Source organism: Sylvia atricapilla, chromosome Z (genome assembly GCF_009819655.1).
Source record: "Sylvia atricapilla isolate bSylAtr1 chromosome Z, bSylAtr1.pri, whole genome shotgun sequence".
NCBI lineage: Eukaryota > Metazoa > Chordata > Aves > Passeriformes > Sylviidae > Sylvia > Sylvia atricapilla.
Window position 1 is genome coordinate 27,581,155 of NC_089174.1, and position 22,425 is coordinate 27,603,579.

Genomic DNA, 22,425 nt, shown 5'->3' on the forward strand with positions numbered 1-22,425 from the left:
GGAGAGGGGAAAAGAGAAATAAAATGATACTGTGCCATGTGTAGCAGTTACTCAAGTTACTTATTTCAAAAAGATGATCTGAATTATCTCAGTGTCATGAAATCTCATGTCCAGATTTTACATTCATGCCCAGACATCAACTTTTTTACACTATTGATCAAAACACTGAAAGGCACATATGGCAATTAAGGGCAGACAATCTTTTACTCTACATTAAAGAGATTACAGGCACTGCTAAGAATCTTACTGCTAAAATGGTTGCAAAAGCCTCCTTATTTTCTACTCAATTTTGCAGCATCACTGAAGAGTTATCTGAGCTGCTTGGTAAACAAGTGTGACTTTGCAATCCAAGGCAAAGAAAGAATAATCAAAGAAGCAGCTACCCTGAAAGAAAAGGATGTTTTGCTGTTGCATGTCTTTAGGACCTGTCACTACACAGGTATCGTTGCAGGTGTATGACAAGAAAGGTCTCCAAAACCACTCCAGACAAAAGAGACGTAGATGGGCTTGAAATACAATACTCTGAAACAGGAAGACTGTTCTAGATGAAAGCAGATGAGAATCATTCACACTCGAACACCTTCCAAACTGGCTAACATTCTCGTGTATGGATTCTCATTAAAATACTTTTTTTAAAAGTTTAAAGTTTTAAAAGTTTACTACTTTTTCTTGAGAATTCTACTCCTAAAAGCTAGCAACCATTAACAGAAGGTTTCCAAGTACTAGGAAGAAAACAAAAGCCAGAACCTCCAAGCCACATCATATATATATTCAACACAGCAAACCTGACCTTACCGTCAACAGTAAGCACGTAAAGTTACTAATTAGTATAACTAGAACTAAAGTTACTAATTACCTAACTAGAACATTCTTAGGGTAAATAAATTGGACTAGAAGTAAATTATTATTTTACTTTACTTATTACATGCCAAAATAATCAATAGCAGCTATTGGGGCCATAAAACCAATGAAAGAATTAAATACCTGAGTTATACTCCTAGAAAAGAGTCTATCACACTACTGAGAGGTGTGCTCAGATAGTCAGGGTATGGGAAGCAAAAGGAAGAACAGGACTTTCTGTTCCACTCAAGGTTAACATCTATGACCAATTCACTACGTGAGAGAAAGCTGAAGCTGGAGTAAAAATTTTGTGTCCAGATGAAACTGTGCAGGGTAGAAATCACAAGAGTAGCTATAAATTGGTTATTCTTTCATCCTCAATCAACACATACCAAAACATTTAGTGAAATCATGTTCTTTAGTAACCTCCAACCTGTTAAATTGCAACAGATTTCAGTATTAACAATTTCCCCTGCCTGAATATTTTTGCTTTTCCCTTAAATAGAGGAAAGAAAAAGAGTTTACTCTGTTCCCTCGGTGTGAAGCAGTACTTTCAGATTTCAGACTATTTATGGGCTTGAGGAAAAAAAAAAACCACCTGTTGTGAATTACCAAGACCACATAACCTAGAAGAAATACCGTATTTTTATATGGGTGTATTGGTAATTGCTTTCCTAGTCTCACAGTTAGTTACTCACAGTTCCTTCTTCTTAATACACATATTTTTATGGCAGTATATATAGATTTATAGGCAGGAAAGATGTATGTAAAAAAATGGAGGTTTTGGTGTACCAGATACATGCATAAAATTACAAAGCTGGAATCAATCTCTCTTAAAATTTCTTCAGAGAAACTAACAGAAGATACCTTTACCTATTTGACACAAACCTGCTTGATAGACACTGGGCAGTACAGGCAATTATTAAGTCCTATTATAAATGAAAATGACTGCTGTGAAAAAAGTAAATAGCAAGTGGTAAAAAGAATTTCTTCAATAATTTCTACTTTATGGCCTCTTTAAGACAGCAAAATTCTTATTTGTTCTATTTCCCATCTGTTCATGACATGATTTACATGAGTTACTTGTTGGCACACTTAAGATTCGTGTTTCTCTGCCTGAACCAAAGCATGCCTGATAATACAGCTGTGAAGAAATAAATTTGTTGATAATATGACTTAGTATTAGAACATGTACAGTTTATTCTCAAACTGTCAAGCTCATCTGCAGCCCCACAAGGTTCTTTAATGGCTACAGTCTGCTCAAAAAAAGTCAGGGAATGGAAGTACCTTCCACTTTTTGGACAAAAAAATCCCCAAAGAATTAAAAAATTTAACTTGTAAAATAAGGCCTCCTCTGATCAAGAAGAAAAGCTTCAGATGGCCTGATTTCTTCCATCTTCAAAAAGTAACAATACAGAACACAACTGAAGATGAAAAAAAGAGCACACAAAATGTTGGTCAGTTTGATAAAATCAAACTTTCCGGTGTTCATGTGACTGTCAGTGATTAAGAGCATACTTTCTCTAGGAAAATACACAGCCACAGCTGCTACCTCAATTCTGGCAATACGTTCAGAACGAGGAATTCACTTCCATCTTTCCCTGCGGCCATGATGCCGGCCGTCATGAGAATGAATCTACATGAAGAACAGCTCGGGTCTAGTGATGGCCTTGGTGCAGTGTTACTGCCTCTCACATGAAAAACTTCTACTAAAGAATTAACATTAACCATTTTGTAAGTGATTTACAAGAGCAAAATATAAAAATGGCTAATCAATATGGATTCCGAAGTTCCAAGAACTTTTTCTGGTGCAGAAAAACAACCACATAATGACAAGATGTAAATAAATGGAATTTACTTCCATCTTCCAGTAATTTTGATGGACTCATGAGAATTTGAGACAAAAAACATTAGTTTTCATAATACACCAGATGGACTCATAGAAGCTAAATCTATCTAAGGCAACATGAAGACTGATAGACACATAGAAGGAGATATTAAAGAAGTCTATTGGTTTAATTTTCTTCAGAATTAACATAGAAATATATGTTTCTTTGTAAGAACTAAATACATTTTATTTAGATAAAGATAGGCAACCAGAAAAGTATGATTTTCAACCATTGCTGAGAAACTAAAGAGACAATAGTAACAGTTACATTCATTTTGTAACTTCTGTCTACAGCAATTTAACCAGCTTGTATATTAGCAGTATAATGAATCAGTACATTGATGTTAACTAGCCTGCAAATCATTGGTTCTGAACTAATTAAGTTTCTATCTTCTACAGTTCTTCACTGCTGTGGTAGATCATCAAGCAGTTCAGAGTTTGGCATAGTCTTTCAGGATCATTTCCAGTTTCTGGCTCAGCATGACGTTCCCCTTCACTTTTAGTTTACCAGCAAAGAATGCCTAAAAAGAACAGAAGAAGGGAAAAAAAAAAAAAAAAAAAAACAAAAAGAAAGGCATGTATTCAACTGTTTACTCACAAACTAAAGAGTAGCTAGAACAAAACAAGAAGCCAAAGAATGGTTGTTTAGCACTCAGGAGAAAATCTTCAGCACACAATACTTAATGGTTATCAGTTATTAACAAAAACTGTTCAAATGTATACCATTCAAAACCAGGTTGTTTTTTTTTATCTATAGTGCAGGCAAGACCAAGTCTGTAACTCATGGGAAAATATTAAAATAAATACAAAGCAACTTCAGTTGCCTCTGTTCCTTTTCCACACACAGCAGAGAAGTTCTCCAGCTGTAAGATAAATGACTTCACAGAATCTGACTGCAAAACTTCTGCAGGGCACAAAAATAAGCTCCCAGCATCATCCCCTCACACTACAGAAATCCATATACCATTATAAGAAATGAGAAAATGTAATGAAAAGACAATATAACCAAAATTAAAGACCTAATGAAAATGTAAGCTACACACTCAAATTCGTAACAAATACAAACAAACTTGCACAATGTACTGCACACATAGGCCAAACAAATGCAATGGCTTTATACATAGTATATTACAACAAACAGGAAATAAGCAAGATTTTGTTGCATTTGCAAAGTCATAAATCAATCAGTATTTTCATTGCAGTGCTGGTATATTACATTTTTATTGTAATAAATCTCTTCAAAGAGCTGTATACCCTGTTTCAATCTAGTTCGTATTTTTTTAAAACTAGTTTTGCTTTGCTATGGCTTTACAGTTTTAAACCTCTTCGAAAGTTCTTTAAACATTCTTTTGCATAGTTCTGCATTAGCTTGAAATACATTCAAATAAAGAACAGAGAGAGCCAGCAGAAAAGAATTTGAATAGATGCTTTGAGTTTCTTTAAATGGAAAACTTCACAGAAACTCAAAGGAAACACTAATGCCTAAGCATAGATGATGTTCCTGAATTGCAATCACTATTCTTTATCATTCAGATCATTATATATCAACATTTTGTTTGTTTATGCCTGCTGTATACAGACAGTCACAAACAATTTTACTCATGTGGTATGTAAGACTTAAAACAAACATTCACTGTGATCATTAGTCTCCAATTTACAATCAAAGTCTCCAACAACTTCTGCTTGGGATCAAAGAAAAGGAATTGTTTGATACATGATGAGCTTAATTAAAGTTTTCATCTGCTCAAGTTTTAATCTGTAAGCTGACATATCAAATTTGTGACAGTTCAATTTAGTTTTACCCAAGGCATTTTTATTAGTAAAATCAGTAGTTTTAAGCAATTCATTACTCCAAGAAGGTAGAAGTGCAGACCCAGATTATAGACCTTCCTTAAAACTTTATTTTCCTGAAAAATATCCTCATTTGGGTGAATTTTGATCATCTACATGCATGCATTGTCTTGACATTTCTCTTTGCTGCAGTACTGGCAGTAAACCAGACCACTGCAACAAATATCAGCTTCCTGCAACATAAAAATCAAACAGCCTGAATGATCCAACTGACAAACCTAAGCTTGCAAATTGTAGACTGTGAAATACCAGGAAGCAATCAAACTCCTAAGTTTGTACTGCCAGGCTTTACAGCACAGAATCACACTATAGTCTGAGTTGGAAGGGACCAAGAAAGATCATCTAGTACAACTCTAAAGTGAGCTGCCCAGGTACTGAACCCACAACCTCGGTGTTATCAGGGCCCTGCTTTAGCTCTTTGTGGTTACCTTTGTCTCAAGATGATAAAGATGGCATGAATGCCCCCCGACGCTTTCTGGTTAATTCAGTATAAGGTACTGATCTGCTTATATGTCTTCTGACTCGTCTCTACTATCAAAACATCTCAAGGTTTAGGATTTCAGAACGCAAACAGTCATGAACCACAGCTTGACTTAAGGCAAATAATACATCTACATACAAGAGTATGTCTGTGACACCCAGTCTTTTACCTTTTGCGGGTTGATCTTTTGTTGTACCACATCCATGAAATCCTCATCTGAGAGAGTGAAGGTAGTATCAGCAGAACTTCTGGCAGGTCCTTGATACACTGCTCCAGAGCCATTCTTTAAGTCAATTGCTGAGAAGCAAGAGCAAAGACAGTTCAATTTCAAAATAAAGATAAAATTTTCAGACTTAAGAACAGTATTTTCCTTACTTACAAAGCATCCAGTCTAAACATAAATCTTGAGCTATCAGCCACTTTGAAAATAAATGAGGTTTAATTCTTCTTCATCAATGAAAGAAAATAAAAAAATATTCCTGTACTAAAGGGGAGGGTGCTTACAGCAAGGACTTTAAAATTCTTGCAGCAATGATAAAACTATTTTCGAATGACATTGAAGACGCACAAGGTATTAACTAGTGCACTTACTGCAAAAATATTCAACTTATTAATAAAGCCCTAAATTTCAAAACCAGCATCCTGTAGTCAGACAAGGCAAACATAATGGTGTTCAAACACACTGTTGCATTTTCCCTAGTCTGTCCCCCAGGCAATATAATATAGCCTATTCTGCTTCATGCAAGGAATGTTTAAAGCCTTGCCAATATCTGTTTTTCCCTCCTGGAAAGACGAAAATTCTTCCAAGTCTCTGTAGTTTCAGAGTGTTCTTTCCCCACACCAAATGATCTGCCAAAATAATCTATTACAAAGCTAACACTATCAGGTATTGTGTCATTTTTATAGAAGAGTATTTTGACAGGATGTGCTATGCTGAGTAATTCTCAGGTTTTGTGAATTCCCATCTTTTGTTTACACCTTTGCCTCTTGATCCATCAGCAGTCCATCCCACATATTATTCATGTGGATATTCCTGTAAGGACATGGCATCTCTAGCCACAGAATCATGGATTACAGTTGGTTGCTCTTCATGGACAAATTTTAAGGCCCTCACCTAACCATGGAGCCTTATTTCTGCATAAGCTATCTTATGTGCAACTTTTTTCCAAATAATTTTTTGACAGCGTAAGGGGAACTACAGACTAGGAGTAGCTTTAGTCTATTTAAGTCCTTCATTTTCTGAAATCTGCTTAAAGTAATATTTACCCAGTTAAAACAGAACTAGAAGGGGACTTAAGTATACAACATTGCTCAGTGAGAAGTGGTATACTGGATTATTATTTTCCAGTTGATTTTAAGACAAATTATAATTTCTGGAACAGACTTGACGTGTATCACTAACTTCAAGCAATATGGGAAGAAATTAAAAAAGGTTACTGTGGACCAGATTAATTATCTATGTATTTGTGTTTGTGGGTAGGGGTGGTGTAACATCCTTGTGATCCAAAACAGCTACTACATAGCCTGACATACCTGAGCCTTTAACATTGCTCCTGCAGGTTATGCACGCACAGACTATTAGCAGGAAAACATCTACTCAGTCATGAAATGCAAGTGGATATCAACTCTCAGACTAAGTTAACCAAGCCTAACTGTCCATGTGCTTTTAAAATTTACCTCTACCCAAATGCTGCCCATGTTAGGCACCATACCAATGTAGCCAAACTGCTCCCTTTGAGACAAACAGCAAGCCCAATAGATTAATTCAGAAAACACAGACATGGCGCCTAGGATGCCTGCAGTTCCTAACCAGCTGTTTTGAATTACTTCCTAGGAAACCCTTTTTGTAGTTCATTCTGCTGGCATTATATTTGTTTCCTGTCCCTACCATTCCTACACTGCTCCAGAAGGGACCCACATACTGAAAGTCTGATATACCATCACTCAATACACGACTTGACCTTCTTCACTAAGTACTGGCTGAAAAGAAGTTTTAATGTACTTTATTGATAATACTCATCCATCAGTCCCACCAGCATCAAGTTTAGATGACAAAAACAATTAAATAGGTGTAGTGACTCAGAAAAGTTCTCACGACCCCTACACTTTATTTTAAATATAGTGCATAATTAACAGTAGTTGGATTGTTGTACACTAAGATATTACTTAATATTATTACAGTCCTTGTTCTCCCTCTCCATTTCCTAGCCAAATCCCAAGACCATCATTTACCAGTCAGTACCTACCATTAATACTAACCTCTCAAAGCACAACCATGCCTTTAACATTGCATAATCATGGTACCTATAATCAAAGTAAATCTTTCATGTTTACAGAACCACCGATTTATTAAGATTGGAAAAGACCTCCAAGATCACTGAGTTCAACCTTTGACTGATCACTACCTTAACAACTAGACCACAGCACTAAATGCCACATACAGTAGTTTCTTGAACACGTCCAGGGATGGTGATTCCACCCTTTCTGTGAAGAAACATCTCCTGATGTTCAACATGAATCTCCTGTGGTGCAGCTTGAGGACATTTCTTCCTGTCCTGTCGCTGGTTGTGGAAGCAGCAGGAGAAGCCAACCCCCACCCAGCTACATGCTCCTTTCAAGCAGTTGTACAGAGCAGTAGGGCCTCTCTTGAGCCACCTTTTCTCCAGGCTAAACACCCCCAGCTCCCTCAGCTGCTCCTCACAGGACCTGTGCTCCAGACCCTTCACCAGCTCCACTGCCCTTCTCTGGACACACTCCAGCTCTTCAGTCGTCTTTCCTGAAGAGAGGGGCTCAGAAATGGACACAAGTCAAGCTGTAGCTGCTGTGGCTGCTGCCTTCTCTCATCTGCTTCCTTCCCAGATCTGAAGAGGCTGATGGACCTAGCAGAAGATGCTAAAATCATTGAGTAAGGCAGAAGTGGGCTGCAGGGCCGCGATTGTTTCCAGCACTGTCAACTGCTACACTTATCACAACAGCACAAAGCTGTGTAAAAGTGACAAGTCAAAAAATTAAAACACATGAACAACTATATATCCAATTAAGTAAGAGGCCTACCAAGCAGCCAAAAGAACCAGAAACACTGTTTGTAAAGGCCTGGGAGGGCCTTACAAAGAGAGGCCTAAAAAAAGATAAATAATTAATTAATTAACATCAAGTCACAGCTTAAATCAAAAAAACCCAGCCAAAACAATATTCCTCCTCACATACCAGTTGTTTCAGTGATAACTTGTCAAGAATTTTGACCATACTGAAATAGTATGTAATATTTAGCTACATGAACCAAATTGTGAATAAATTTTTATGTCATATTTTCCTTTTTGCTTTCTTGTAGCTATGCACATTATGGGATTGACCCTTCAATGACAATTTTACTTAGAAAAGATAGAAAGATAATTCAGAATTGATCTAATCTAGCAGCATAACACTTACAAAAAATATTTTAAATTCTTGTACACAGATCAACTAATAACCACTAGGCCAAATTTAAATGTACGGTAAAGAAGTGCAATTCTACTGAATTGCGTAACATTAAAATCTGAAGTACCTTTGAAAATCAGTCAAAAGAGTGACACAGAAATAAATGCAAGCTATAGCAAAGGTAACATCATACTGACATCTTCAATTTTTAAAGTAAAAAATTAATCTGTCAAAGACTAAAATTTCTAATTGCATACAGAAGCTTACATTACATGAACAACTGAAAAAGCCAAGCATTCAAGTAAGCAAATGACACTGTCAATGTTACATATTCTGAACTGACTGTCATTGCTCATCTGCATTACAAAAGTCTTGCTGATGACCATACGGAGATCTGGCAAAGATCATATAAAGTCAGCAATCTTTTGGATTATTGAGACTATCTTAACTGCAAGAAAGCTGTCTTCCTTTGAATGTAAACTCACAAACTACCATCTTCTTCTGCACTTACCATAGAAAATTAATTATACCAGCATGTGGTAGAAGAGACAGTACAAGATCATGCTCCTGAATATAACATATTGCATATAACACATGCAAACATGTGAGAAGAATTAAGTTAGCAACTGCTTATAAATCTTAAGTACTTGCCTCTGGAAGGTCTTTCACATTGTGTTTGTTTGGGTGTATGCCTTTTAATGGCAGAAAACTGTTTTCAAATATTCCCCCAAATAAAACGTTAATTATGCAGATACAAATATATCTTGCCATTAAAAATGTACCATTGGAGTTAAATAGGCATAGTAGGTTCTTGATCCATGGAAGGATAAACTGTGAACATTGACACTACAGTTGTTATAATGCCTAAAATTCTGCTAGTGAGTTTTCATAACTATTTTCATCTTAACAAAATGAAAGTTCAGTATTTAGTGATCTCTAGCAGTTTAACTATTTTAATGCTAATCAACTCCTGTTTTCTTCATCCAATAAGTAAAGGCACACAAAAATATTTAAAAAACACAAACAAATACAGAAATATGATAACACTGAAAGTTCTTTCAAAACAAAGTGATATACAAAGGAAGTACTAGCTTACCAACACTCCCAAAAGGAAAAGTAAATAATGTTTTTTACAGAGACCCTGCTGAGTCACCTAAATATTTACAACCAGCCTTACATATTTGCTAGACCACAGACACTACGGTAATCATAAGCATTAAGGAACTGACCAGACTGTTAAAATATTCACAGTAACTTTTCCAAGATTCTGCATAATGCTTAATTTCAGCTCTTAATCACAGTCAGCAGCGGGAAACGTTTAAAATACTAGATTAGCTCCTCCAGCCTCCATCCCACAGGAAGCTTTAAGGTTTTTTCCCAAATTCATATAATAGTACAGAAAATTTTCATGGCAACAGAAGCAGAGGGAACAGGACACACAAAAGCTAAGTCTATTTAATCCCTTTTAGCTAGAGGCATATGAACAGGAAGAAAGCAGCACCTTCTTCCTACTGCTTCAGTAGGAGAAGTAGGAGAGAACAAAAGGCTGACTATTGATTTATTTGAAGCAGAAGCACTCTCTTGATCTGAATACAATAGCAAAAACAGTCACCTGTTGCCATCTAATAAAATGTGGTCTCATGAGGCAGGAAAGGGCACTGCTTAGGCCTAAATCTCTTTTAAGTGTACTTATTATGCATTCAGCAATTTGGAGTTCCAGAACTTCCTGAGTGAGAAATTTTATTCATATCTTGAAACACCCCCCTGCAGATTTGTCCTCCACTTACTTGTCCTTCTGTTCTCTCAACATACATAATATTGCATTTAGGTGACCAATAAAGCAGTTCCAAAGTTAAAGTCAATAATCAATCAACCTGAAACAGTTTTCGAGTTGCTATTATAAACATGACCATCACTTATTTCAAATTTAGTTACACATGAAACAACAGACAGGACTGCTACTCTGTGGAGTATGGAGTGATTGCCCAACAAACAGAAGTTTCCACTTTAAGTATTCAGGGGTTTAACTGATACACTTCTAATTATCATCTAAAATGTAAGCAAGAACACAAGCAAAACTTCCGAAGTCTTCTCTCCAAGTTCTAACCATGTCCGTAATTTAAATTACTTCATGTAGAAATGGAAAACTGCTGACAGTAGAAATGATTAAGAGCAGTAATGAATTTCAAGACAGAACGTCTGAGTTGGATTATTCGGTATTTCCCTTGTCTCATTTTGATGTATACGCAATCAGCTTGTATAATCTACACAGGTATATTCAGAATACTTATTAACTTCCATCCAAACGGAAATCACTCTTTATACCTCAAAAATCGCTTAAAAAGCAAGGCAAGTAGAACACAGCTATCCCGATCAACCTACGTATAATATTTTTCTTGAAACTTAACAGCAGTCTTGATACTCATAATCTCTGCTGGTTAACATTAGGAAAAATTTAAGTGAAATTATAGGCTTCTAAATTGCTCAACAATAGTTTAAAAAAGTAACAGTGTATGGAACTAAACATAATGCAGACCTGATCTGCAAGTCTCCCCTCTCAGCCTGTCAAAGGGCAGCCTCTTCACCTGCACTGTCCCCAAAACTCTTTTGACTACATCCAACCATTGAGACCAATCTAAAAGAAGTCTAAGCAACAGACTTGACCCAAAGACTTCCATTCCTCCACAAAAAGGCCTGGAAGTTACAACATCACTTTGGAAAGACTTTATACTCCACCAATAAAGCGGTAGATGTGTCAACTAAAAAATAAAACAACTTTCCAAAGACAAAAAAGTCTATGTCTATCCAATAAATAAAATTAGATTTGGGGTTGTTTCCAGAAATATGTATCTTTACAAAGAGACCCAAGGAGAATTTAAGAAGAAAAGGTTTTTGAGGAAGTAGTTTTGCCTTCATCAGACCACTTCACATAATTCTATTATTCATTTAATCAGGAAAAAGTTCTGCTATGACCCATTGCTATTACAGGCTTTAGTTTCTCATCATCAACCACTCCCATGCTTAAACAATGGGAAATCATGATTATGCTTCCATTAAACCTTGATCTCAGGAAGTTTAAATGGAAACAAACTGGGCTACATTTTCACTGAAGTGGCATGAACAATGCAGTAGAAATAATTACTTATTTGTTTTAGATCAGTTAGCATTTACATCACCAGCAGACTGATTATGGTAACATTCCTACTAGGCTTATTTAGCATGCTTTCCTAAGTACAGTGGCAATCCAATCTGGAAAATGTAAATAGAAATGCATGAAATGAAGTTCTACAGGATGATGTAGCCTATGCCGACATCTAAATAGGCAAGTTACAGGACTATGTTCCTAGAAAGGTTAATAACTGCAAATGTCATCTGACCTCCTTTTCATTTGTGCACCCAGAATGCATTCAGACCTGTAGGTCCCACTGCATATCCATCTACTACATTATGCTTAGTTCCAAGATATCAAGTTTAATTAGAATGATTACAATTAATCCCACTTTGTAACAAAAATGCATTGGGGTATTATACAAACACTACAACTTACTCCACTGCATTGCTGTTTTTCCATCTTTAGTGATGTCCCACTGGAATACGGCATTTACTTTCTTTACCAATACATTTCCCATCTCTTTTACACGACGACCAATTTCTTCAAACACAAGATTACTTTGCAGCCCTTCAGTCTTAAAAAGAAAAAAAGAGTTTGAAGAATTTTAAATTGAAACTTTGTTAAAAGGTACAGAATATATGTCTTACTTTCCAGCACACATTGCTTCAACTATCTACAGCAGTTATTAAATGCAATTGAGACATCTTCTACCACAAAATAATAACCCCAGCAACCATCAGGACTAAGCACATTCAAGCAGAAAATGCTTAATTTCAAATTTTCATTTAAATTATTTCAAATCTTGCTTTTATAGTTTTTGTCATTTATCATTGTAATTTAGGATATGTATTTTAATTAGTGCCTCTAAGAGTTTCTAAACTGCCCTTTTTCCCTTCAGAGGAATAACCACTGCCACCTTTTTCACAGGGAATGTAATGTTAGTTTTCAGAGCAACAGAAAAAAAGTTTTTATCAGTACATTACTTTAACTTGACATGAAAAATGTTCAAAATATACTGCACTATGAATACAGTCAAAACTCCAGTACAGACAAAATTTAAGAGTGGAATTAGCTACACTTACATTTCCAACTTTTCCAAACACATTATTTTCCAAGCCTTTCACTGTCTTTCTTTTAACAAATATTTGTACTGGATAAAAGGCTCCACTTTAGGAAGCTACTTCAGTGACATTCTTCATCTAACTGGAATTGGAGGAAAGAAGGTCTCAGAGGATTAGTTGTTTGCTGTACCTACCTGTACAGCAGAACACAAGACTCCTCAGGTTGCTATTCTGTCACCTTTTTGGTTAAGCCTAACATTTATATAAAAGGGTTCCCAATGGCATTTAAATTTGCCAATCTTCACTCATTCAGGCTGGTCTCCCCTGGTGGGTGTCTGAACTGTCAATAAATTTCTGCCAAAGCACCTTTAATTTCTCAGAGTAAGCTTAAAAAAACCCACCTGTTCTGTCCAAGTTTAAAAAAAAAAGAAAATCTGAGCAGTTCAGAAAAGCTCTAATGTTTGAACTTTATTCAAACATTAATGAGAAGATTAAACAAAAGCAGCAAAAAGAAACAGGTTCCTGGATGAATCACAGAATCATAGGATGGCCTGAACTGGAATGAACCCTAAAGATAATCTAATTCTAACCCCACTTTTGGGGGGCAGGGACACTTTTCACTAGACCAAGGTACTCCAAGCCCCATCCAGCCTGTCCTTCAACACTTCCAGGGACGAGGCAGCCGCAGCTTCCTGTTTTCTCTGGGAAACCTGTTCTAGTGCCTCAACAACCTCACAATAAAGAATTTGTTCCTAAGATCTAATCTAAACCTATCCTCTTTTAGTTTTAATCCATTTCCCCCTTATCCTGTCACTACACACTCTTGTAAGAAGTTCCTCTTCAGGAAATAAAAGGCCCCAATTAGGTCACGCTGAAGCTTTCTATTTTCCAGGCTGAACAAACCCAATTTTCTTAGACTTTTCTCGTGCAAGGGGTGTTCAGTTTCCCTCATTTTCTTCATGTCCTTCTTCTGGACTCACTCCAACAGGTCAATGCCCTTCCGGTGTTGGAGATCCCAAAGCTGGATGCAGGGTTCCAGGTGGAATCTCACCAGAGCAGAGCAGAGGAGCAAAATCCCCTCCCTCTGTTGGCCACACAGCTTTGGATGCAGCCCAAGTATCACCTAATATTTCCCATTCTGTGATCACAAGCTTTATATGAATGCCACTGTCTGAGTACTTCATAAACTTTAAAGCATTAAAGTTTAATTGTTTGCACAGATCAATGTGGAAAAAAGATAACATTTTATTAAAATTTTAGACCACATTAGGAACTCAGGTCATCCTCACATGACAATTCTGTGCTTTGTGTCAACTATGGTACCCAAGGCTTAAGGCATGCATGCATACCTGCAGGTGACTCTTCAAAATATATACAACATAAAGAGCATATTATGTGCTAGACCTAACCACAAGCACAAATAGCTTTCAGAGTCCTATTTCAAAATGATTCAGGGATGAAACTTCTTTTCTGTGAGTACATTATCTCATTTTCACTTATGCTAATGCCTTCCTGCCACTCTCTCTGTGTCTCTGAAAAAACCGGGAGAGGTCACATACTTTTACATCCTACACAAAGTTTGATCTTCAACATCTACTAATAATAACAAAATCATTGCTCTACAGATACACATCCAAATTACACTAAATATTTTCTATTTTGAGCTATGCAAGTGCTCAAAACATGAGGCCCTCACTGGTACATGCCCTGTTTTGTAACATACAGGACAATGTTTATCCTGGGTGTTTAATTAGCATCAAACACATCAAACATCAGCCATCCTGTGTATCTCAAAAAATCTAGAATTTTCCTCTCAAACAGATCAATTAATATCTGTATCTTAAACAAGGTGCATGTTAACATCTCTGAACTTGTAACTCCTCTGAATACTTCAAATAAGATTGGGAAGAGACCTAAGTATTTTTCCTGTGTTCTCAACAATAAATGAAGCCTAACTATGCTTCTCGGCAAGTTAAGACTTGCATTGCTTCCACCTACCATCAGAAGCTTTTGAGCAGAAGACTTTTCCAAAGCTGGTACTATATCCACATAGCCCCCTGCAATGGCAACTTCTCCAGTCTCCTTGATCTGTAGTGGGGGAAAATACATTAAAAAGGTGACTTATTTGCAGAAAGTCATAGAAGAAGGGCATCTAAGGAGTATTACTAATATTTTAAAATCAGAGATGAAAAGAGAAAACATAAAAGCTACAGAGAGAAAAAAACCACCTCATAAATGTGCTGCAGTCTTGAGGCAAGTTGTTATGTTTTTCAAATAGCTCTTCAAGTAAAGTAATTATTTTCCTCTGGAGAAATTGTACCAAAACATATTGCTGGTGTTCTGTTCATAAAACAGTTGAAATACCTTATTTACCTCCAGTGTTACAAACTGCTGTCAATATTTCTTCATAAATAGCTCTTAGAAAGACATTGTTCTAAAACGTTTTTCCTTGAGGTAGATACTCTGTTGTCAAGACTCCATTTAGATAATTTCACTATTTCCACATGCCTTATTCTGCAACTTGCACTAGAAGCCTCTTTTTAAGCATTGCAAACACGAAAGATTACAAAAAGAATGATGGAGAATACCTGAATTCCCCTCTGGTTTAATTTTTTGAAATCGTTAATTCAGACAAGAAAATGGGTTTCACTTTGGCATTTTCTCTTTGAGTGATGTGGCAAACCATACTGACTTATGGTAGCTAACAGAAGATGGCAAACTGATTCAGTGACAACGCATATAGAGAGGTGCATAATAAATAGCCAAGCTGGAAAAATATCAAATAACACAGCCTAGTTTATTGTACTTCATTAACTATTACTCAAGTCATGCCTAAGAGCTTGTCACCTGCTGCCACTGCACTTCAGACAATGGTGAAAATGGATTCAAACCACCCTCTCTAAGTTGTATATACACCTGTAGATTGATTTAACCAGAGTTTATTTCAGCACAAAGATAGCTTTAACTCATACAAATCCAACATGCAATAAAAAAAAAATTCTGCACAACTCATAACTGTTTAAGATGGTTTACTATAATCCTACTAAACCTTGTAATTTCTATCCCAAATCAGCTGCTCCAAAGCCGTGGAAGAAAAATCCCTAGCAAAATTTAGCAAAACTACATATTTGCAATTACTAAACCAATCCTAATTCCAAATTTTTCTTTTAAACACAAGAACAATTCACCACATGTAAAAATTTGGAAGGGCTTGGAAGCATATTATGAATTCTTTTAATTAACATGGTCTACGGTCTACATCAAAAGTAAATATATGAATTTAGAAATTCTGTCAGGAGTGGGTGATAGTACCTCTTAAATAGTAAACTCCAAAGCTCACATGAGACACTGAACTACCTTATTTACTCTTAGTAATTAGTAATTAGAAATGGAGAGTTTGTACACAGTAGTTACCATTGCAGTACACATTGTTAAGATTCTGAAATTCTGTAGCTGCTAATGCTCATCAGATCTGCAAATAAAATCTACCTCCTTCAGTCAGCGTATATCCCAGAAAGCTGTATAAATACAGCAAGCCTCTGTTCCTATGATTGCTCTCCTTGTTTGATTTTGCCTGCCCAATTCTCCCTGCAGCTGAAGCTATACCTGCTAACCTACTCACTAATGAACACCTGGCTACATTGTTACTGAGATAAGGCTGCAAAACTTAGGCCAGCAGAGCAATGTCACATGCGCTGCATAAACCAGTGCAAATATTGACAAATACCAGTATCAAATCATAGATTAAGAAAGTGAAAATGCCATATGATGCTACAGAAATGATGAACATTTACTTTTTGCCCTTTACCTGGAGTTTTACCTTAGCTCTCACTAAGTACCCTTAGTACTTAGTGACTTGACATGGAGACAAGGATTACAGGATAGCCACATAAAATTCTAATAGCAAGACCAAAGAAAAGAGAAAAATGCAAATCTAGATTTCATAAAAGTGTAAACTCTGTTTTATTGCAGTTACTATGTTCAACTGCTACGAAATTTCCATTTTTAGGAAGTTGTTCTGCATAGCTGCAGCTTAAGTTTAACCCAATCTAATCTGCAGCACATTTACATGAATAAAATGTGAAGAGCTGATTAAGATAAATAAATGTTAAAAAAATCCCAAGATGAATACATAAAGTTTTAAGTTCAGAAAACAAATACACTATGATGACCTGAGGATGACTGTTTTTTATCTTCTCCAGTCAACAAACAGAAAAAATACAACACAATTAAAAAAGTCCTCATTTAATATGAGGGTATTAAGTCCTACGATGATAACAGTACTTCCATTAGAATCCTAGTGACATCATAAAATAAGTAAGAGTATTTCATTCTATTTATTTCATCTCTTTACAAAGCATTTGCCACTGGTGTGCTGCTTAAGGAGTTACCTTCTCTTGCTCCCCCTTATATCCCTGGTCTTTTAACCAATACATCTTTCTCTGAAGGCCACAATGAAGAGATTGCTCTGACCTTGGTCTGAAAGTGGATTCTATTTCCTTCCTTCCACATTTCTGTTTGCAAAGTTTGTCCTGGATAGACTGGGCTTGCAAAGCGAACCTAAAAGCAAAAGAAGATTAAGAAAAAAGATGGGATTGCAAAAAGATTTGTCTGTCACATGTAAATGCAAAGCTTAAATATATTGGCTCTACTGAAATGATAAGAAGAGAAAAATTAAGTCAATTATCAATGTAGAAAGCCTAAATATTTAAGTAAACATAAAAGACAGAGGCATTAAAATGCATGCAGCTGTAAGTAAAAGCAATTCAAGCAGTTAAGACAACGTGAAAGACTTTCCCCACACTGAAGATTTCTTTTGGCACTAAAACCAGAAAAATCAAGAAAATTTACGGCAATGAATGAACACACAGACCTTGATTGCCTTGAATCTGTTCACATCATTATTTGCAAAATGCTTCAAAACGTTCCTAGCAGCAAACCCAAAGGTGCACAGTCCATGAAGTATAGGCTTCTCAAATCCTATTTAAAGAGGTAACATTTTAGCATTTTTAATATTAGGACCTTGAATGCAGCTTCTATTAATATCTATAGTTTATTCATAGTATTTTCCTCCATTAGTGCTCTTAATCCTTTTTCTTTTTAACCTAATTTATCTCCATGAAAAAGTGTCTGTTACTATTTATTATTTCCTCTACTTTTGGGAAAAGGAAAGCTCTTGGTGACAAGTTGCACTCTTAGCACTGCCTGTACTCTGTGAGAGTTGTGAGTAGAATTTGTCTGTCTGTTGAAGTGAAATACTGAAAAATAAGGAGATTATCTGTTGTAGTATGCATGCATAGGCACACCAGACATGCAGTTACATGTAAGTACGAATATTAACGATAAGAGATATTGTCATCTTTAAAAAGTGGCAATACTAAGATTATTTGATACTTCCTGTTTTGAATTCCTATTAATAGTTCACCAAAATCTTCTAACACAATGCCAGCTTTAGAATTAATTTACCTTTATAGAGGGGAGGGAGAGGGAGAGGAAATTTGCAGTGTTTTTCTTTTTTTTTCTTATATTGACATTTTTGTCAAGTTTCCTCACACTCCTAAGCTTTGAAGTAGGAGCTCAACCTTGGCAGAAGATAAGCTTTATATTAGCGTTTCATCTTTTTCCAGTACTGTCAAAATCCGTCAAAATAAACCTTTGACAACTGGCCTCAGACTTGCTAAAGTACAACAGTTAAGTTGTAAGAATGCTGCTTGTATTTACTGATTCCTTTAACAAAATGTTCTGACCTGACAAGGCTGGTAAACAGTAATTGATCACACTTGCAACAGCCCATGGAATTCAGACCTGTCCAGCTTTGGCACTGAAGCCAGTTGCTTTGCCCAGAACCCATATGCTATTCTCGTCTCCCAGAATCTGTTTTCCTTGAGCTCTAAAAAATTTCTCATAGCATCTACACAGCACAAAATGTTCACCTAAGGGACAAGAGCTGGGAGAAAAACCAAAAGCAAATGAAACAAACAAAAAAAGATGAGACAGGAGTCTAGCCAGCAGTGAAATGGAAGACGTAGAAGAAAAGAAAAGAAACCATCATCAAGACTGAGATAAAAAAGCCAGAAGGACTCCATCCTAGTTTTGGCTGGGGTCTAATGAATTTTCTTCACTAGTAGCTTGTACAGGGCTGCGCTCTGAATTTAGTGTGACAGAAATGCTGATAATACAGACGTTTTGGCTGTTGCTAAGCAGTGTCTAACATATGCCAAACACTCTTCAGTGCCCTTTGACCTGCCACCAAGCAGGTGAACAAGAAGTGGGAGCACAACTGGAACTACTGACCTGACTGGCCAAAAGGACACTCTGTACTGAAGAGTCTCATGTCCAGGATATAAACTGGGGGAACCTGGCCCTTCCTGATCATGGCTCAGGGATGGGTTAGGCGTCAGTCAGCAGGTGGTAAGCAAATGCGTTGTGCAGGTTTCTCCTGCATTTTACTCCTCACTTTTTCTCTTTTTTCCTTTTCAGTATTATTCGTAGTAGTAGCAGCACCATTAGTATTATTAGTATAATATTTTACTTTGTTTCAGTTATTAAAGTGTTCTTCTATCAACCCGCAAGTTTTACCTTTTCTCCTCTCCAACTCTACTCTCCATCCCAGTGGGAGTGGGGGTGGGGGAGGAAAGGGAAGTGAAGGGAAAAAAAGGGAGGGGAGAGGTAAGGAATGAGCAAGCAACTCTATGGTAATTAGTTGCCAGCTGAAGTCGAGCCATGGAAGATTCAATGCTGGGGAAGATGGAAATCATAGGACCAAAGGAAAAACAAGATTAGCAGAATTATGGGTGAGAGAGAGAGAAATTTTGACATATTAGGTTAGAAAACATGACAGAAGGACAGGGTTAAAGGAACGTAAGTCTATTTTCTCACTGTAAGTATTCTAGCCTGATCATTCTGTCATTTCTTTCCCGTAAAATATTTGAGTATGCACACTCTTAATAACACTCTATTTTGTGTACAATGACACTGTTCTGAAAGCACAAAGTTACCATGCTGTCAGATTACTGCACTATTGTAACATTATCAGTTTTCAGTATCTCTCATTCAGAATGTTATAGTGACATCTAGCTCTTTAAAAACTCAGTTCAAATCACCATGCAAGAACCAGAAACCACTCTATTCAGAACTCAGAAACAGCCAAATACACCCAATCCTATTTTTCCCAGTATTTTCTTTATAAAACTAATGCATACTCAAAGAAAAATTCTGTAAGCTGATCAAGTTACTTGGTATCTAGACTGAAACAAAACCAAACTAAATGTTGCTTTCCCTTTCTAGTATCTGGAAATACAAGATACAGGAATAAAGGCACAAGAATATAAACAGGTGTTTTCCTGTAGTATATGTCTTCTGAAACATTACCCATGGGAAGTCTTAACAATAATGGAATGACCTGAATGCATTATGCAGAGTGCTTGCTTCCCATGCACACTGGTGAGAGCCAGTAAAAGAGAACAACCACAGAGATTGTTACATGACAAGAAAATGTATGAATGGTTCAGAAGAAAAAAAAACATTTGCACACCTAGAAAAGAAATTTGTGGAATATCTCTACAGTCATCTCTTCCTTGATAGTATGTGCATTTAGTATAGGTAGGGTACTGTCATAATTTCAAAATCCAGTGCAGCAGTTTTATGTTGAGACAAAGAGACATCTCATCTACAGTATAGTTTCATTTTCCCTAAGTGCCTGTGTGAGCAGGTAGAAGATTTCCACTTCTCTTCATCTGTAAGGTTTTTGAAGTATTATCATCATTATTATTCCAAACACTGGGTTTTCAATTACAAACATGTATTTTTCATCTCCATCACCATCATTAACAAACCAACATCATTAACAAACAGAATGCTTTAACAAACCAGGGCAATCTCTTCTTGGACTCCAATATTTGACAATCATTACTTATGAACACAAATTTAAATAAAATTAAACAAAATTGAGTTAACAAACCAATTACTATGCATTTATGAAAGGAGATAATTTGGGAAAGTATGTTAAGTGTGATCTGAACAAGGAAGCATAGCTCTGCTCTATTTATCTTGATAAGAACGTCATATAGTGATACTTGCATATTAAAAAGAAATTCATCAGAAAACTGCAGACTAATTATTACAGATTAGTAAGTTCATGTAATGTTTATGATGATACCATACATATTTAGGAAAAATTCTTAAGTAAATTGAATTGCTGTCTGCCTGGAATAATCAAACTATACTACTTGCAAGGCCTGAAAATAAGTCCGAAAAAATAATTTCACAACACATTTTCAAGAAAGTGTCCTTTTTCATTAATTATATCTCTTAAGAATTAGTTAGTGCAGCCTCTGATCTGGTGCTCTGGCATGTAGGATTATGTATATTAACAAGCTAATGCACTAGCAAGAGGTGTAGTTAAGCAATTTTATAGGAAAGAAGTGCTAACAAGCTTCCTCTCCCCATGTCGTCCAGGATTTCTTGGGATTGAGAAGACTACACTGAAGAACAAAAAGTTCTACTGAGACGCACATAATATCAAAAAATATTTAGATGGAAAGAACTATGCATCAGAGAATTTATGGGATTCCTTTGGAAGCTTTGATACTCAATTATTTCTGCTTATGAAACAGACATTGTAAAACCAGGGTAGTGGCAATAAACAAGATCAAAGGAAAATAGGTTAGAAAGTATGTTTCCATTGTAAGTAAAATCTAACCACCATTCCCTACTTCTAGCTACAAGAAGCAAAGGTTCAAACTGAAGTGTCATGCAGAACTTAGAAGACTTAATTGGTAACTCTAAGAACAGCTATAAAACAAACACCGCTTTTTCCAGGTTGTTTAAAGACGCATAGAGTGAAAAATAGATTAATAACACATTTACATTATCCTTCATCCAAATATTAACACAATGGTATCTCCATCAGCTCACCTCCAAGAGCAGCAAAACTTGGATCCAGATGTAAAGGATTCCAATCCCCACTCAGCCGATATAAGGCAGCCTGCAGAAACAGAGACGGAGTCAGAACAAGCAGGAGTTACCCAAAAATTCATGACAGATTAAGAAACATACCACAATCTATTTTACTAGTCCTTACATAATACACTCTACAAGAAGGCAGGTAAAATGGAAACTAATTATGACTCTTTTCTTTGACAAAATTATTCACAGTGTAAAACAGAAGTATATATATGACTTTTTTTAATAATACACACAGTATCATATTTTTCCAAGAACAGATTCGTCTTACAGGGATGAGAAATATCCTTAATTTTTTCCTTTTAAATTATGATACACTTCTCTCATAGCAGATTCATGGGTAGCTGATGCCAGTATCAAAAACAAACAAAACCCTAAAGTAACACTCCAAGCTTTCTAGAGGAGTTTTGCTTCATGTTAAATATTCACTTTTGTTAGTAACAAAGCAGAGAAACACAGATTTAGTGTGATATATATACTGTGAATGGGAATAAACCTGAGAAACTATGAAGAATATGGCTACTGTACTTAAGGTTTCTCTCCCTGAGTAGCTTTAGTGTTTTCATTACCAAATCTTGGGTTTTTTGCTGTACATGCAGAGCAGCCAGCAGTCCATATTATGAGAGATATCAAAAGCCAACCTGTCCATATTTCAGAAATAAAACCTTTTTCTCTGGTCAACAGATTACAGTGAATTCCAGTAACTAAATGATAGTAGAGTACTCTGTAGTAAAAATTTCCAAGAAGTACAGTGAAAATCAGTACATCACATTAAGTAATGAAGATTCCAAGAATTTAACAGCTTAATTAG

The 22,425-nt window shown here is 36.1% G+C and overlaps 1 protein-coding gene across 1 annotated transcript in view; it reads right to left on the bottom strand.

The window, feature by feature from the left end:
* Nucleotides 1-2,835: 2,835 nt before the first annotated feature.
* Nucleotides 2,836-22,425, bottom strand: part of HSD17B4 (hydroxysteroid 17-beta dehydrogenase 4) — a 58,836-nt gene continuing 39,246 nt past the window's right edge. The window contains exons 18-24 of the mRNA XM_066339412.1: nucleotides 21,567-21,636; nucleotides 17,524-17,630; nucleotides 17,124-17,210; nucleotides 14,649-14,738; nucleotides 12,025-12,163; nucleotides 5,230-5,357; nucleotides 2,836-3,249 (exon numbers count right to left, since the gene is read on the bottom strand). Coding sequence (XP_066195509.1) covers nucleotides 3,160-3,249; nucleotides 5,230-5,357; nucleotides 12,025-12,163; nucleotides 14,649-14,738; nucleotides 17,124-17,210; nucleotides 17,524-17,630; nucleotides 21,567-21,636 — 711 coding nt within the window. The 3' untranslated portion in view covers nucleotides 2,836-3,159. The remainder of the gene's footprint in view (nucleotides 3,250-5,229; nucleotides 5,358-12,024; nucleotides 12,164-14,648; nucleotides 14,739-17,123; nucleotides 17,211-17,523; nucleotides 17,631-21,566; nucleotides 21,637-22,425) is intronic.